A 15,032-nucleotide genomic window follows, 5' to 3' on the forward strand; every position below is an offset into this window, starting at 1 on the left:
CCGTACGTCTGGCGCGTCTCCTCTACCAACTTAAACCACGCTACGATTGTAGCAGGATCTTTGTACTGGGCGCGCTGGCTGTTAAGCCTTCTACTCCACTTCGTCTGAAGCTCTAGCTGGCTCTGGATAAAGCGCGACACCCATTTCTTGCCTACAGGTTGTGGAGGTGGATCTTGGCCACGCGCGGCGAGTAACGCGTCTGCCATCCGTCGTACGTCGATAATATGGGGTGGAAAACCACGACGGTCAAGGTCTAGGATCCACTGCACAAGGGACTGCTCTTCAATGGACGATAGCTTACGGTTAACAGACCGTAGCTCTAGTCGTGGCTGAGTACTATGAACGCGAGTATGTAGTGTTGATTGTGGCACATCATATGCTTTTGCAAGAGCACAGATAGATTGTTTTGGATTATTACAATAAGACGCGATAGCAAGGCTTATTCTGCCTTCACGAGAAGTATGTATAGAACGTTGTTGTCGCGGCATGGTGGTGGTTGTGTAGAGCGTCGCGTCAAGTTTGGTGGGGTGCCCAGCTTACTGATCTGCCCAGCTTACTGACCCTGCACGTTATCACGGTCAGCCTTGTGCATGAGTCTTGCATGGAAAGGGTAAAAATTTGCTGTACCAATCTGGCGCATGTTTAGACTTTAGGGTCTTGTTATTTCACTGGAGAGAAGACACAACAAAAAAAGTTTGACAATGTTGAAATTGCTCTCATTCTTTCTCTCGCCATACATGATCATCTTACCTCGTCTTGCTTCATTTTCAACTACTTCTCGAATCCCTCCATTTCTCATATATATTTCGCCCCATCCTCGCTCCCTCTGAGCCGGTATTCCAATCTACCTCAGCAATGCCTTCCGACTAAACTACGTGTGCGCATCCTAGGAACAGGTGAATAAGAAACGAAGACTAGACGCGAGATTATCATCACACCATCTTCATCAAGCATTCGCCACTGCCCATGGGTCAACTTTGACACAACACCCGTCTCCCCAGCATGTGTGGACACTTGCCTACTGATCAACTTGAACGCTACGTGAAGGGAGTTCGTGCTGCGCATCTTCATAGCAGTCTAACAAAGGTTGCAATACTTGCAGGAGACGCAAACTCATGCTCGCCAGGAGTCAAGAGTTGCTCTCTATGTTTGTACTGGACCAAGGAAAGGATTGCGCTTCAATGAACGATATGAAGAACCAGGATCCTAATGGGGAATATCAGGTCGATAAGTGGGCGTCAGGTCCGTTTGCGTCATATAACATGGTCCTTTCTGTATACTTGCTGTGTTCCATGCAAGAGTGGGAGTGACCGACATACCTTGGCCCGTCATACTACTGCCACATAGGATTGCAAGATACGAATGCTTTCCTAGGCCGTATATTCTGGAGGGGGTAGATTGTCTGCCGTTGTTGGTGCCATGTGTCTTGCGTGAAGCTCATATGCCAGCGCACTGTCTCTGAGCTGCTGAGCCTCGCGGCTCACACCAAGGCTGTCCAGCTGTGCCAAGGGATCTACCTCGTGGTACATTGGCCTTAGCTCGAGACCATATGGTATATCGCCATCTCCAACTACTAGTGGAATGGGCGCCTGCGACGCTGTGACAAGCTGAACCGGTTGGGTACATACGATACTATTCCATTCCCGGTCCGCACACTTGCCAGTGATCTCGATTTGCAGCTCGTACTCCAGGTTCAGACCGTAGGATGTGAAGCTTGGGATGAAATCGTGGTCGGTGAGCTTGACGTCTGCAATGTCTAAGAGAGCTAGTCCGTCATGTAGCGGCTCCCCATTGCCTTTTTCGTATTTCTTGTCGAGAAGCAGTATTTGACCGCGTTCGGTGGAGACGACTTGTTTCTTGCAGTGACGGCCCGTCGGGTCACCGGGCGTGAGCATGTTGAAGGCGGCATTGAGCTGGACCTTTACACGGCGTATAAACACATCAGGCGGGTTCACGAGCGACTCGGAGCGCTGAAGATGTTTGAGGGTAATTATGGCGGGGACTTGGCAGCCAATCACCAAGACCCTAGCTGGAGTCGCATACAGACTAAACTTGACGTAGGGTATCTCAGCCAAGCTCTGGAAGCCAAAGAGCAGTTCCTTGTCGGCCAGCTTGTCCTTGATCTTCATGAGCTTGCCGGCCCTCTCGTCATAGTCCTCATACAGCTTGCGCGTGCGAATGAACTTTTGGTGGCTGCAGTGTTTGGGCAGCTTGATACCAAAGTTGAGGTCTGGCAGGAGGAGTGCAGGCTGGAAGTCGGGCGGTGGTGGCACGTACTTGAGTTCTTGGCGTATCCTCACTGGCAGCGTGCCGGGGGTGAGATGGTCCATGGTCACCTCGAGCTGGTATACGATGTGTATCTCGGCAGAGACGGGCGCCGAGAAGCTCGGGGGCAGTGGGAACCCGGGAGAGTGCTGGAATCGTGGGTGGTTGTACGAGTCGTCGGTCCAGAACCAGTCCCTCTCTGGGGGCGGCGGTAGGTTCGCATACTGGGCAAAGGCGAAGGAGAAGGGGATCTCCGTCTTTCCAGGGTTTGCTGTGCTCTTGGGCAGAAGGTCAAGTTCGTCGCCGGTTTCGGAGTCGAACAGAGTCTGCGATTCGCGATAGAACTCGATGGGCACCGCTTTGCCTGCGTAGTTTGGGGCGACTGAAAAGGCCCTCAGAGCCATGTCGATGCGCGCGCATCGCACCGGCGCGACGAGGAGGACGCCTCTCACGTGATCGCCTACGGTGTAGGAGGATTGCGCGCCGGCCAGGTGCATGTAGATGGGATTGTCTCGGCGGTTGGCGCGTCTGCCGGCGAAAGGCCCCTCTGGCAGCATGGATACCATGGCGGAGCGCCTGTGTCGTGAGTCTGCAGGCGGGCTGGGGCGATGGGGCGACGGGAGAGAGCGTGAGCGAGAGGCGCTGTATAGTAATAAAGCAGCGGCAGCAGCTGGCGGAAGAGGGTCGGGCTGGCGACGCCTCGCACAGCGACGCAATACAATGTCAGGCTATTCCCCGTGGCTGGGCACTGCATACCAAGCGCGTTAGGGGGCCGCAAGCCGATGCTGGGGTAATGCCATGTCTGGGGTTGGGCGAAGCCGGCTTCGGCACAGAAGGGCACATGCCGCGGATGCCATTGGAGGCGCACAGTTGTGTATCCTCAGGCCCGGCAAGGATGGGGTGATTTGGGCTGATCTGCTGCCACTGCTACTGTCACGCCCGGTGTTACAGCTGGGGTCAATTATGATTCCAGAGTGTTAGTATACTTACGTCTGGCGCTCATTGGGGCCGAATGTCTGGCCAGGGTCGTGCCGTCATCGATCCAGTGCCCGGCGCGACTCGCGACTTTCTCAACTCCAACCAGACGCTGCTATTTTTTTTTACTTGCCACAAACACCCCCCGCCATGGCTTCGTCCAGCTACACCTGCTCAGCCTGCTCCAGGGCGCTACTCAGGTCCCCCAAGCCGCTTCTACAGGTACACAGCCACAGCCACCGCCCCGTCCCCGTGCTGCTCACTGTTGCTGATAACTGGTGTAGCCAACAAATAAATTATCTTCTCTTCGCCAAGCACAACGGTCATTTTCCACCACCACCCCAACCTGCTATCACGCGTCCCTCAGACAGTCAGCAGATGTGAGGCCCGAGGCAATCAAGAAGCCGCATCCCGGCGTGGCATCCGGTGTGACGGGGCTCGCCCAGAGGCTCCGTGAGAAGGCGCCATTGATGACCGAAACCTATGTCGCATACGGCGCAACAAGAGACCTGATCAAGGAATGCACCAGGCCTGGCGAGTACAAGATACCGCAGGCCTTGGTGAAGCGCGGCGAGATTCCCGTCGACGACGACGGCGTGCACCTGGGCGAAGGCGAGGGATGGTGGTATGACAGTATGTCTAAAGCATGACGGCAGACAGGCCTTGGCTCACCACGGACACAGCCCTCGGACTAAAACCGACCTTCTCCAACTGGGCGCAAATCACCTTCCTCCACATGTACATGCTGCAAGTCCGCTTCCGCATGTTTCCCCAAACTCACGCTCCGGTCTGGATCCAGCACATCACCAACCACGCCTTCTACGCCGCCGAAGACCGCCTGGTCATATGGCACAAGTTCAATGCCAACTCGCTGCGCCAGAAGCACCTCAAGGACATGTTCTCGCAGTGGCGCGCAGTGCTGCTGTCGTATGACGAGGGGCTCGTCAAGGGCGACGCCATGCTTGCAGCTGCCATTTGGAGAAACCTTCTCGGCGCAAAGGAGGACGTTGATTTTGAGAAGCTGGCTCAGATTGTGGGATACATGAGGAGAGAGCTGAAGCGGCTGGACAATGCCACCGACGACGATGTAGCTAACGGCCAGTGGAAGTTCCGCGGCGACCCTGGAGACGAAGCCGGTCTTGTCAAGTCTCCAAGCAGGTTAATGGCCACCGAGACTGCAAAGGCTTGAGGAGGTGGCTGCGAAGACGAAGCAAAGTGTATCATTACTGTATTTCATTGTACGAAAGATATGACGAAAGCTCACACGAATCTCATTAACTACAAGTATCATGTACATAGCAAATGAAAGCTTGCAGGCACATGGGTTCACAACTCAAGAGTAGGATGTATCAACCCGGAAATCTAGGGAACAAAGACTAGTAACAGCAGCCCGCACCAACTCTCCTAAGCAATCTCAGCTCCCTCAGCAGCCATACGCTATCCTGAACCCCTGCACAGGATACGCCGGCGGCCCAACATTCAAAAACTGCCAGTAATTTGGCGTATACTCACCATCGTACATCAGCCCCATCTGGAACGTCAGCGTCTCATTACACGCCGTCTCTTTCACCGCCGCCACCCCACTGACACTCTTTGTCCGCCTCAGAGCCTCCTCCTCGCCATTCACCGTCCCAAACAACGACGCATTCCCATTCCCCTCGTACGTCTCCCACGTCGCCACAGCGCCCGCCTCGCGCGTAACCTGGTACACGTGGAAACTGGGGTTCGCGCCCGCAATGCGCTGCAAATCCTCGCGCGGAAGCACGAATTCCAGACGACACGTGTAGTTGGACAGGATGAGCGGCAGCCCTGTAAACTGCACACGCGTGGCGATTTCGCCCTCGTTGGCCCGCTGTCGTCGCAGCATGAACATGCTTGTGCTGCCGTGTAGGCGCTCGCTGCCCGGTGAGGGGTACCGCGAGTTGACGATTGTGAGGTCTGACGGGTACACATGGTGGCAGATGTATTGGATGGGGAGGAAGGCGGACGCTGGGTCTTGCTGGGGGGTGGGCGCGCTGGATATCTGTGTCGAGAAGAGTGTCAAGAGCAGGAGGGCGCTTGTCTTGTTGAACATGGCTGACAGGCTGGTGGAGAAGTGCGGTCTGGTGGGAGGCGCTGGTTTGCAGATAGCTAGGTGAGATTGTTTTCTGGCAGACGGAAGGTATTCGGATAACAATTTCAAACAAGGACGTTGTTAGGTAGAAAGACTAAGTAGGAATGTATATCTCGGTGGTGTCCGGTGATTGCGTGCTGGCGGGTGTATGTTGAAAGACGGGCGAGGGCGCTTTCGCCATTGCTCCTTCCTTGGTTGTCTTGAACACACGTGCGTAGCTGGTGGTTGCCTTGCACATGGAGTAACTGCCAACTTCTGGATTGGGAAGGTACGAGCTCTGGTGCCAAAGCGAATCAGGTCCTGTCGTGGCTGTTCCATTGACATCTCCGTGCCCAGTCTGGCATCAAAGGTGAGTTCGCATATCAAACAGGATGATAAATCGCTGATAGCTGCAGCCTCGTCGTTCTAGAGAAACTGCATGTTGGTATGTTGTTCTTTCAGGCCAGCGACGTGTCGTAGAGTGCACCAGTGGGAGATGTAACGCGCATCGATGGCTCCCTCCATCCTACCATACTGTACTATGTTTCTGGAACACAGCTCAGCCCGGAACAATATCCATGCGATCTGCCATCTCATCCGGAACCGCAAGCTCAAAAGGAGCCACATGGTTGGACGGTGGAGCGAGATACTGCAGTCGGTTTTGCAGCATTTCCGGTACGCTGATCCTCGAACAAACAACATGTCCATTTCCATCGACCGCAATGATTCCAAGCGCCGCGTTTTGTTCCTCAATGGAGATTGATATCGTCGAGGCATTGGCACTGTTGGCCCGTAGCTTGACCGCCCATGACAGTACACTAGTAGCTGACGTTGTCAAACCACCTGTGGGCGCTCCACGAAGAGTTAACAACTTCATCTCGACTCCACCCGGACCTCTCTCGACCACCGCTGTAAAACGACCGTTGCAGGATGCTGTCCCAGCAAGGACGCTCGATCCCACTACGCTGTCAGGTATCGGCTTGATCATTTGACGAAGAGTTTGTGGATTTGTTTCAAACGTATCAATCGGTACAATAAAGGTTGGCGGAAGACACGATCCGGGCTTGTGGTCTACTGTACAGAGGATATAAGGTCTTCCGGTTGGGGACACTATCAAAGTCGCTGTCGAGATCTCGTCGCGAAAAGCCTATATCAAGTCAGCCCTGTACGTACTCTCGCCAAGAATCCTTACGCGTTCGCTGCTGCTCGAGTTACAGTCAATGTGCCAGATTGGGTCGAGGCGCTGGGTCGACGTGGGGCTCGAGTGTTTACTAATGTTCCAGCAGTACAAGTGGTTTCCTGTCGATACAGCAAAGGCCATGGGACCATACAGGATGTCGCTTCGACCAGGTGAAAACCCTACAATCTTGATAGCCCCGTTGTTCTGCGGGCAGGTCAATGTCGTGCAGTGGCTTTCGCCATTCCAGCCTTGTGTATAAATGTACCTGAAGACCTTGACCCCGCTTGTCCCTTCCCCACCCACTGCTACCTTCGCGGTCGCCGTCGTCTCGATAGACGGCGCGCCAACTTGGGATATCGACACAGACCGCGGGATCCAGCACTCGTTTTGATCAATTCGCTGCTCCTTCACCAATATGGGCATGCCGCCATTCCTGCGATACTCGTCATAGACCAATAGCCGCCTATGGGTAATTACGGCAAGCAGATCTTCTGACAACGCGATACCCCGTATCTTCTCATCCTTGTGAAGCGTCGGAATGCTCAGCTCGGCTTTGAGCGGAATGTCTCGAGTCTGGTTCTCGTTCTTTACGTCGTATAGCCGTATCTGCTTTGGCGAACACACAGCAATCCAGCCGCATGGCGAGACCGAGGTCGCAACATCATATGGCTTGGAGAAGAACTTTTGTCCTGATCGCTGCAAGTGGGTTTCGGAATGCGAACCAAACGAGGCTGAGAATACCTGGAAACGGTCGACTGCTAAAGAAGAACGACGCGCTGAGGGGTGCGAAGAACTGCTTGATATGGACATCATAGACGAGCAGGAATCTCGAATACCACGAGAGCAGGGTGGAGTCGTAGAAAGGTCGACACACGAACCATGGTGAAACCTTGTTTGTAGACCGATGAGAATGCGAACGCCTCGAATGGGCGGCCAGACCGCGCCTTTTCTCAGACACGGCAGCCGTTATCAGTTGTGATGACTAGAGCCTGATAGCATCACGCATGCGTTTCCGCCCCCAGATCCCGACATATCAAGGACCCCGTATTCGGCTCCAGGAAGATGGCTTCGACACATACAAAAGACCCAATAAGCAATTTTAAACGGTGCCTCCCTGTACTGCGTAGCCAGAAGCGTACACCGGTAGGCTGCAAGAAGCGAGGCTGTGATAGCCACGGCAAGGTTAGGCCAGTCGCCTTTGGCCGTGGCGTTTTTAGTGTCATTGAGCCATTTCACGTGTACAACGAGGTGTAATCTCCAGGGTGTTGCGCAGGAATCCCATGCCATCGGCCAATCATGATGAAGCCAAGTCGCGCGCCAACATGCCGTCTTTCAGCCTAGGTGTCGCTGTTTATTGAAACTTTCGCCCACGGAAACACGGGATGATAAGAGGGGTAATTGTGTACGGTTGCCTTGGTACGGGAACAGGGTGCCAGGCGTAAGTACATCAAGTTCAAGATGCCCGGAGACCAGGCTGACGGAAGCACGCAAACCATGTCAAAGCGTTGTCTTTGCATCGCCGCCGCATGCTGTGCTGATACGAATACTTGAATCATTCTCTATTAGGCGTACCTCTAAGGCGTACTTCTACGGCCCACCTGGTTAAAGTTACAGCCTTGCCGTTGCCTGGACTTGCTGGCCAGCATGGATGAGGAATACCGTCCACTGGATCGATCGCCATACTATGTAACGCACTCTGAGCACCTCGATCGTGTCCTCAGCAGACCTCAGCTCGCGGGTAAGTTTCCCAGAGTCCGTACAGGCGAATACACTTTGTAACAGTGTAGGTATTGGTATTTCGGGCTGCGTCGGTGGAGGCATCTTCATCACTTCGGGTGCTCTGATTGCAACGACTGGATCACTCGGGGCTACCATCAGCTATGTCGTGGCCGGAGGCATTGTTGCCTGTGTCATGTACACCCTTACTGAGATGGTGACATGCCGGCCACTCACCGGAGCCCTCATCGATCTGCCCCATACCTTTCTGGACCCGGCCAGTGGCTTTGCAGTTGCAGCCATGTATGGGTACGTTGCTAGTGTCAGGAACTGAGACATACAGCTGACAGAGAGAAAGGCTAGGCAAGATTTTCGCCATGGCTACACTGACAGCGCACTCAGCTGAACTGACTGCTCTGCTGAAGTCTAACCCAGAGCCTCATTCCACTGGCGCAGAGACAGCCATCAATATTGCCTTTATTGCTCTGACTACTTTTTCGCATTGTCTCGGTGTCAAGGTCAGTCAGCACTGCATATGATGGACTTGAAGCTTACATACCTGCAGTTTTACGGCAAGATTGAACGAGTATGTTGCGTTGAACCGTTTGTCAAAGTTATCTGACAGATATTTTAGGTGGTAATGTGGTTCAAGCTCAGCTTGCTAGTGCTTGTCTGCGTGATGATGGTGGTGCTCAACCTTGGAGGTATGGTTGCAGTGACATGAATTTGCGAGTATTTTGCTGATATTGTCTAGGCGGCGGTCCAAGGGAGGGAAAGTATTACGGGAGCAAGTTGATCTCTCTCGGTTACCGAATTGGCGCTAATTTTACGGTAGACTATACGACACATGCATTTACTCCCGATTGGAAACCGATTGGGCATACCAACACGCGTGCCGACCCGCTTACGCTCACCGGCGTCTCTGATGATGCTTTTGGTATCTCAGGGCCGGGGGGTGTCTTGTTTGCATTCATGTGAGTACTGTGACATACGCTGGGATAGCCAAGCTTACCATCAGCACAGCACTTCAATCACACTTGCCATGTTCTCTTGCTTCGGGACAGATCTTGTTGCAATGACTGCTGGCGAGGCAAAGAACCCCTGGAAAGACGTACCCGTCACCATGTCTTTTGTATACATTGTGCCGCTCAGTATCTATCCATTCGCCATGCTTGCTGCTGGATCCACTGTCAACTATGCAAATCCTCACCTCTCCAAAATATGGGCAAGAGGTAATGGCCCTACAAGATCACCTTTCGTCATAGCGGCCGAAGAGTCGTCACTCACGGCGTTACCGAGAGTTCTCAATGCGTTCTTTATAATATCGGCCTACACGACCGCAAATACCGACCTTTATGCGGCTTCACGAGGTGTCTTCATGTTATCTCAGCAATACCTCCCGAGAAGAATCGCCAACATCTTTGGTCGAACCAACAATGGGCACACGCCACTAGCAGCCATTCTGCTATGCTCAGCCCTTGGTTTTCTGTCACTCATCGGCTTGGCCGACAAGTCTGGCTCGCAGCCACGCATCACGCTGTCTGAGCTCTACACGGGCACAGCAACCTGCATCAACCTCTGTCTCTGCCTCACTTTCCTGCGCTTCAAAGCCGGGCTCGACCGCCTCGCCAAGCGCAAAATCTTTGGGCGAAACCACCCGCTGTACAAGACACGGCTCTTCAAGTCACGCTGGCAGCCCCTCCCCGCATACATTGGCATCATCGGCAGCGCCTTTGTACTCATCTGGTCGGGTATCCCGCCTTTCGTCATCCTCGTCACAAAAAACAGCCTCACGTCCACGGGAAACCTCAAGCCAACCATAAGCCTCGCATTTGACGTGCTCGGCGCATACATTGGCCCCGTGCTCTTTGCTGCCCTCTATCTTACCTACAAGTTCATTTACCCGCGTACCACAGCCGTCGACATACGCAATCTCACAGTCGAAGACTACGTGCTACAGGACCTCTCTTCCATCGAGCTCGAGGGTCCCGACTCAGTGCCTCCGCCCATTCCCCGCCCTCGCTTCGACTCGTACGAAATGGATGCCGGATTTGCCGCGGGAGCTTCGTCGTCGTTGTCACCCACCAACCACATGTTTGACGACCCGTTCAAAGACGAAACCTGGCATGTCAGTGTCAATATGAATACAGAGGTGCAAGAAGAAGTTGAAGCAGAGGCGGCGAGACGCACCGAACGAGCGCGCATCAGGCAGATTCTCGAGAGGCGGCCTGAGAGGATGGGACGGGGTTTTTGGAGGGAGCTTTGGAGTTTTGTCAAGACGGATAGGGAGGATTAGGGTGTTGATTATCTGTTTATCTTAATAATAATAATATAAAAAATCAGAGTTACTTCTGCCATATTGTCTTGTCTCTATCTGATTCTTCTAACCCCGCGTATAGTTTACTCGTAGATTCGAACACAGACATGCTCAAACCCAGTATGCCTCTCCTGTTTTATCTGTGCCATCACTCAGTGCAAGCCTCTGTGTTCGGACATCCCGTCATGGACAAAGCAGGAATCCACACGCAATCGCAGTTACATGGCACGTTGTATCCACACTAGACAGGCAAAAACAAAAAAAAAATTACATGTTAGTGCTCAGTTGTGCGAGGGGGGCAGTACAAGATTTCAACACATGCCACGTTTCCCCGCTTGTGCAGCGCTGCGGGCACAGCAGCAGCGGCCACTGGTGTGCTGCTTGTGGGGGCAGCGCTGACACAAAGTGCCAGTGTTATCGCGCAGAGGGCTTGAATGAGCTTCATGGTTCTTAGTAGTAAAGAAAGTGTGAGATGGCAACAGTGATGATTGATTGTATTTGTTGTCGGACGAGTAAAGATGCACAGGAGAGAGAGTGTGACACAGACAGTATTTATAGGATTCTAGGAGCCGCATCGGATGCAACTCGGTTTGTTCATTTCCTGTTTTTCTCTCTTTCTTTCTTAGCGACTAGAACTTGTGTCTCTGCACAGATGATAGATAGCTGGAAATAGGGGAAGACAGGGTCACCCCGCGGGTAGCACAGACATAACGACATACATACATACATGGATGTGCAGTGGTACGACGCAGAAATCCGAAAAGAAAAGAAAAAATGAAAACTCTATTTTGCTAGTGCCAAATGTACTAGAATGTATCCTACTTAGTGCTTCATTAAACTGCGCACATACGTTATATCGGTTGATACAATAGTACGTACATGATGAACTTGGACGGAAAACGAAGCCTTTTAGCGTTTTTTTTTTCACGGTGTCCCGGAATACCACGAATCTGCTGGCCAGAGTATGTAGTATGCATGTAGGTAAGTAACGGCAAGCAATGGAACTTGCGGACTTGATTCTGTTTCAACTAATTTGTGAATCTACGAATGAGTAGTATGTGCTTGTCAAATCTAGTCATGTAATACCACTCTGTAGTTAAAGCACCCCACTCTTCTAATCCGCGTTCGAGGGATGTCACGAATTATCGCTACTTCATGTCTAGCTACCATATGTACATTTGTCCAGCGCAATCTCTGCTCCAGCCACACTCCTCCCTCTCTTGCCTCTCTGACCCTATTCCCAGTGTGACCGGAACACTACTTGCTTCGAGTCAGCAGCTAAGCCGGAGAGGGGTTTAAAGGACTCGAGCCACAGGAGACGGAAGGGCTAGGCATGAGCTGTTACGGCGACGAGTCAAATCGTGTGATATGACCAGAGTTGGCGTATTGGACTTGCGCCACATCAGGTTGGTGTGTGGCTCGAGCACGAGTAGTAGCTGCTGCTGCTGCTGCTGCTGCTGCCGCCGCTGTGGCTAGCAAGGTGACATAATCCAATACGTATGTATACACCCCTTCAACAAACCAAGTCGCAGGAGTCTGTGTACCTTACCCTACTACTACTACTACTACTACTACTACTACTACTACTACTACTACAGCACGGCACAGGATTATGATTCTGTGAATTGATATAAATTCCTAGAACGTATCTATTATAAAGAGTAACAAAATCAGTCTTCCAAAAAAAAAACACCTCAAATACAGTATTTCTGGTCTGTTATATATAGCAATGCGTTGAATAATGCTCAGCACAGACTACTTCTATTTTGTTTTGGTTAGGGGGGGGGGAGGGTATACATATAGCAGGTCAGATTTATGAAGTTTAGCAAGACCCAGTTGAGCCTAGGTCAAACCCTTTCCCCCCCCCCTATCCAAATTGTGCAGCAGATAATTGCACTGCGGTTGCAATTGTGGTCTTTTTCCCACCAATAAGTCGCAGGTAGCAAACAGGTTTTGTGGCAACAAGAAGCGGCTATCTAAGTAGTTCGAGCGCAGCTAGCGCTCTTCTAGATGTGCGCTCTACCCCATGTAACGTGGCAATGCTAGCAACTATAAAATATAGATCGGAATCAGTTAGAACTTGACGATTTTTAGTCAAGATAAGTCGAAAGGCGCCTTTGGAGGCTGTTTTCAGTAACCAAGCTACTCGAGCGTTTGTAATCATCCCAAAATACAATACGATAGCCGTTACAGTGGCTGTGGCGCCCCTTGCTAAGAAGGGATATGCTCTTTCATTTTAGCGTCTGCGGAAGCCGTCTGAGAAATCTCACTCATAAGCCACGTGCACCTAAGCTGAGCTGGTACATGGTTCACAGTTCATATCCACGTGCTACTAACAGCCAGAGACTGTGTGTGTGTTGGGGTATATTGGCAAGATATGATGGAAAAGAAATATGTATGCCCTAGTATAATCCAGGCATCTAACATGAAATAATTCTACAGCTCTATTTACAGGAAATTACATAGTTAAGCACGAGAGTGAGTGTGTTGCTACATGATTAGTCCAGCCCCGCAACCAAGGAAACTAACATGTACCCTATTATGTGGTGCAATCCTTTTCTATCCTATACGTTAAGTAATGCATTCTGGAATCCAGTGCGTGCGCATGTTAAAACCACTCCCACACCCATTCATCCATCCATCCATACACCAGTGGGAACTTCGAATTCCCGTTTTCGGAAGTATAAAACCTAGTTCCCACGTTACTGCTGGTTATCATTTCTTAGCAAGAATCGGAAAGTGGAGGTGTCGAGCGCTAAGTACCTGTCCTCCGCACAAGTAATTTTTTTTCTTACTTAGTTCATGTCCGTTAGAGAGATGAAGCAGCTTCGCGGTGTAGAGAAGGACACGCACGCTACAGGGGCGAGGGTTGACCCTTGGACAGCTCCGTAAAAGAAGAGCTCAAGGAAACCCCCGCACGCTGGACGTCGGGGAGCCCACGCCACCAGGCCACGAGCAACGGCCTACACAGCGCTAAAGCTGTCCCGGCTCGTGTACCTCGGAAAGTGGGGGGAGAATGAGAGAGAGAGAGGGAGGGATATCAAGCATAGCGTCACACAGGCATTTTTCCTTAGCACTTGGCGTTAGAGACCCTGAAACAAGGCATCAGGGCTACGAACATGTACACACTATACCACTACGAGCATCAGCCAACAAACGATCAAGTTGCCATCCACTTGTACTTGTCTGTCCTTCTTTCTTTACTTTCCATACGTACGTGTTGCTGTTGTTCCCAAAGTCGCTAGTCGCCCACAAGTAAGCGCCCCCCCCCCCCGCGACTTAACCCGACGTTTCCCGACTTACTCCGCCCCGGCCGCGCTCATGGCCATGTTACATCAATGGACATGCACTAGCAACGGACATGTATGTACGCTCTCACGCTGCTTTGCTCACTGAACCTCGTAAATCTCCATGGCCCTCTGGAGATCGGCAATGCTGGTCTTGTCGCCATATGCCTCTTCCAGGATCTGGTTCCTGCTCTTCTTGGGGGCAGCGGCTCTGGCCTCAAGGCCTGCCATGGCTCTCTCCATGTCAGCCAGGCTGGAGCGCTCGCCATAAGCGTCCATGAGCATTTGGTTCTTCTGCTCCTGGGTGAGCTCCCGAGCAGAGTGAACCCTGCGGTTGGCATCGTTGAGTGCATTGGTCACACCAAAGCCTATGTTAGCATTAGCATCACCGAGGGAAAGCGGCCGACGAGGCTGCGATGATTTGTCCCTGGGAAGGTAGATCATACCGATGGCTACCATGGCCATGGTAGGGAGGTACCTGGGACGGGTCAGCACTGGCTGTGGATGAATGGGGGAACAAGGCTCACCATCTTGCTACTCTTCCGAGGCGGGGGACCACGCTGGCACCGGGGGTGGCTGCCATGTGGGCTGCAGCAGCATCTTGCACCGAGATGGCTGTGCGGGCACGTGATGACGTGGTGAAGAGCCTCTGGCGGACCAGGTTGGTGGTGCGGAGGAGAAAAGACATGTTGGTGATGGGCGTCTTGTGGTGGCGAGAGTGAATCGAATGCCGAGTGAAATGGTGGTGGGCGTAGTCTGGGGTAGATGGCGCTTGACTTATATCTCGCAGCAGTGGTCAAGTTGGCGGCGGTGAAGTGGGCAGCCAAGACGATCCAAGAAGAACGTGTGTCGGCCGCGGGTTGACGTGTGTAAGATAGTGTTTGACTGCTGTGTGGTGGTGTTGCAGGTGAGACGTTAAGTGCGCGGCGTATACCGTCTGTATATAGGGTAGGGCGGTGCGGGGAAATGCAGGTCACCGGCATGGGCAGGCTGTGCAGCGCCGTCTCTCCACACGCACACAACCATCATGCCACGAATCACAAGACTCGCCATGGCGGACGCAGCCAATCCGACTCCTTCTCGCGGTGCAGCCCTAATGTCTGGCAATGCCGGGACCGCTGACGTACGGCGCTGCTGGGCGTGTTCTCCTTCTCTCCCGGCCGCGCATGTATCGCGAGACCTCCCTGGGGCCCTTGCTCC

At 52.6% G+C, this 15,032-nt stretch overlaps 6 protein-coding genes across 6 annotated transcripts; 2 read left to right on the top strand and 4 right to left on the bottom strand.

The window, feature by feature from the left end:
* Positions 1 to 1,370: 1,370 nt before the first annotated feature.
* SETTUDRAFT_95231 (uncharacterized protein) lies at positions 1,371 to 2,822 on the bottom strand (the record flags this gene model as incomplete). The annotated part of the gene is made up of 1 exon (XM_008031089.1): positions 1,371 to 2,822. The coding sequence occupies one exon, from the start codon at positions 2,820 to 2,822 to the stop codon at positions 1,371 to 1,373; it is 1,452 nt and encodes a 483-aa protein (XP_008029280.1).
* A 570-nt stretch (positions 2,823 to 3,392) lies between these two features.
* On the top strand, positions 3,393 to 4,591 carry SETTUDRAFT_164912 (uncharacterized protein). The gene is made up of 3 exons (XM_008031090.1): positions 3,393 to 3,462; positions 3,525 to 3,873; positions 3,924 to 4,591. Exons 2-3 carry the CDS (start codon positions 3,711 to 3,713, stop codon positions 4,427 to 4,429), a joined length of 669 nt encoding a protein of 222 aa, XP_008029281.1. The 5' UTR covers positions 3,393 to 3,462; positions 3,525 to 3,710; the 3' UTR covers positions 4,430 to 4,591.
* A 72-nt stretch (positions 4,592 to 4,663) lies between these two features.
* On the bottom strand, positions 4,664 to 5,314 carry SETTUDRAFT_95247 (uncharacterized protein; the record flags this gene model as incomplete). The annotated part of the gene is made up of 1 exon (XM_008031091.1): positions 4,664 to 5,314. One exon carries the CDS (start codon positions 5,312 to 5,314, stop codon positions 4,664 to 4,666), a length of 651 nt encoding a protein of 216 aa, XP_008029282.1.
* A 577-nt stretch (positions 5,315 to 5,891) lies between these two features.
* SETTUDRAFT_95113 (uncharacterized protein) lies at positions 5,892 to 7,322 on the bottom strand (the record flags this gene model as incomplete). Its single annotated transcript, XM_008031092.1, has 2 exons — positions 5,892 to 6,479; positions 6,525 to 7,322. The coding sequence occupies 2 exons, from the start codon at positions 7,320 to 7,322 to the stop codon at positions 5,892 to 5,894; spliced, it is 1,386 nt and encodes a 461-aa protein (XP_008029283.1).
* A 676-nt stretch (positions 7,323 to 7,998) lies between these two features.
* Positions 7,999 to 10,524, top strand: SETTUDRAFT_180706 (uncharacterized protein; the record flags this gene model as incomplete). Its single annotated transcript, XM_008031093.1, has 7 exons — positions 7,999 to 8,250; positions 8,300 to 8,537; positions 8,587 to 8,746; positions 8,794 to 8,814; positions 8,863 to 8,932; positions 8,983 to 9,202; positions 9,252 to 10,524. Exons 1-7 carry the CDS (start codon positions 8,157 to 8,159, stop codon positions 10,522 to 10,524), a joined length of 2,076 nt encoding a protein of 691 aa, XP_008029284.1. The 5' UTR covers positions 7,999 to 8,156.
* Positions 10,525 to 13,934: 3,410 nt separating this feature from the next.
* Positions 13,935 to 14,520, bottom strand: SETTUDRAFT_22313 (uncharacterized protein; the record flags this gene model as incomplete). The annotated part of the gene is made up of 3 exons (XM_008030569.1): positions 13,935 to 14,200; positions 14,279 to 14,310; positions 14,360 to 14,520. The coding sequence occupies 3 exons, from the start codon at positions 14,518 to 14,520 to the stop codon at positions 13,935 to 13,937; spliced, it is 459 nt and encodes a 152-aa protein (XP_008028760.1).
* Positions 14,521 to 15,032: the final 512 nt, after the last annotated feature.

The sequence above is a fragment of the Exserohilum turcica genome (assembly GCF_000359705.1).
Source record: "Exserohilum turcica Et28A unplaced genomic scaffold SETTUscaffold_5, whole genome shotgun sequence".
Lineage (NCBI taxonomy): Eukaryota > Fungi > Ascomycota > Dothideomycetes > Pleosporales > Pleosporaceae > Exserohilum > Exserohilum turcicum.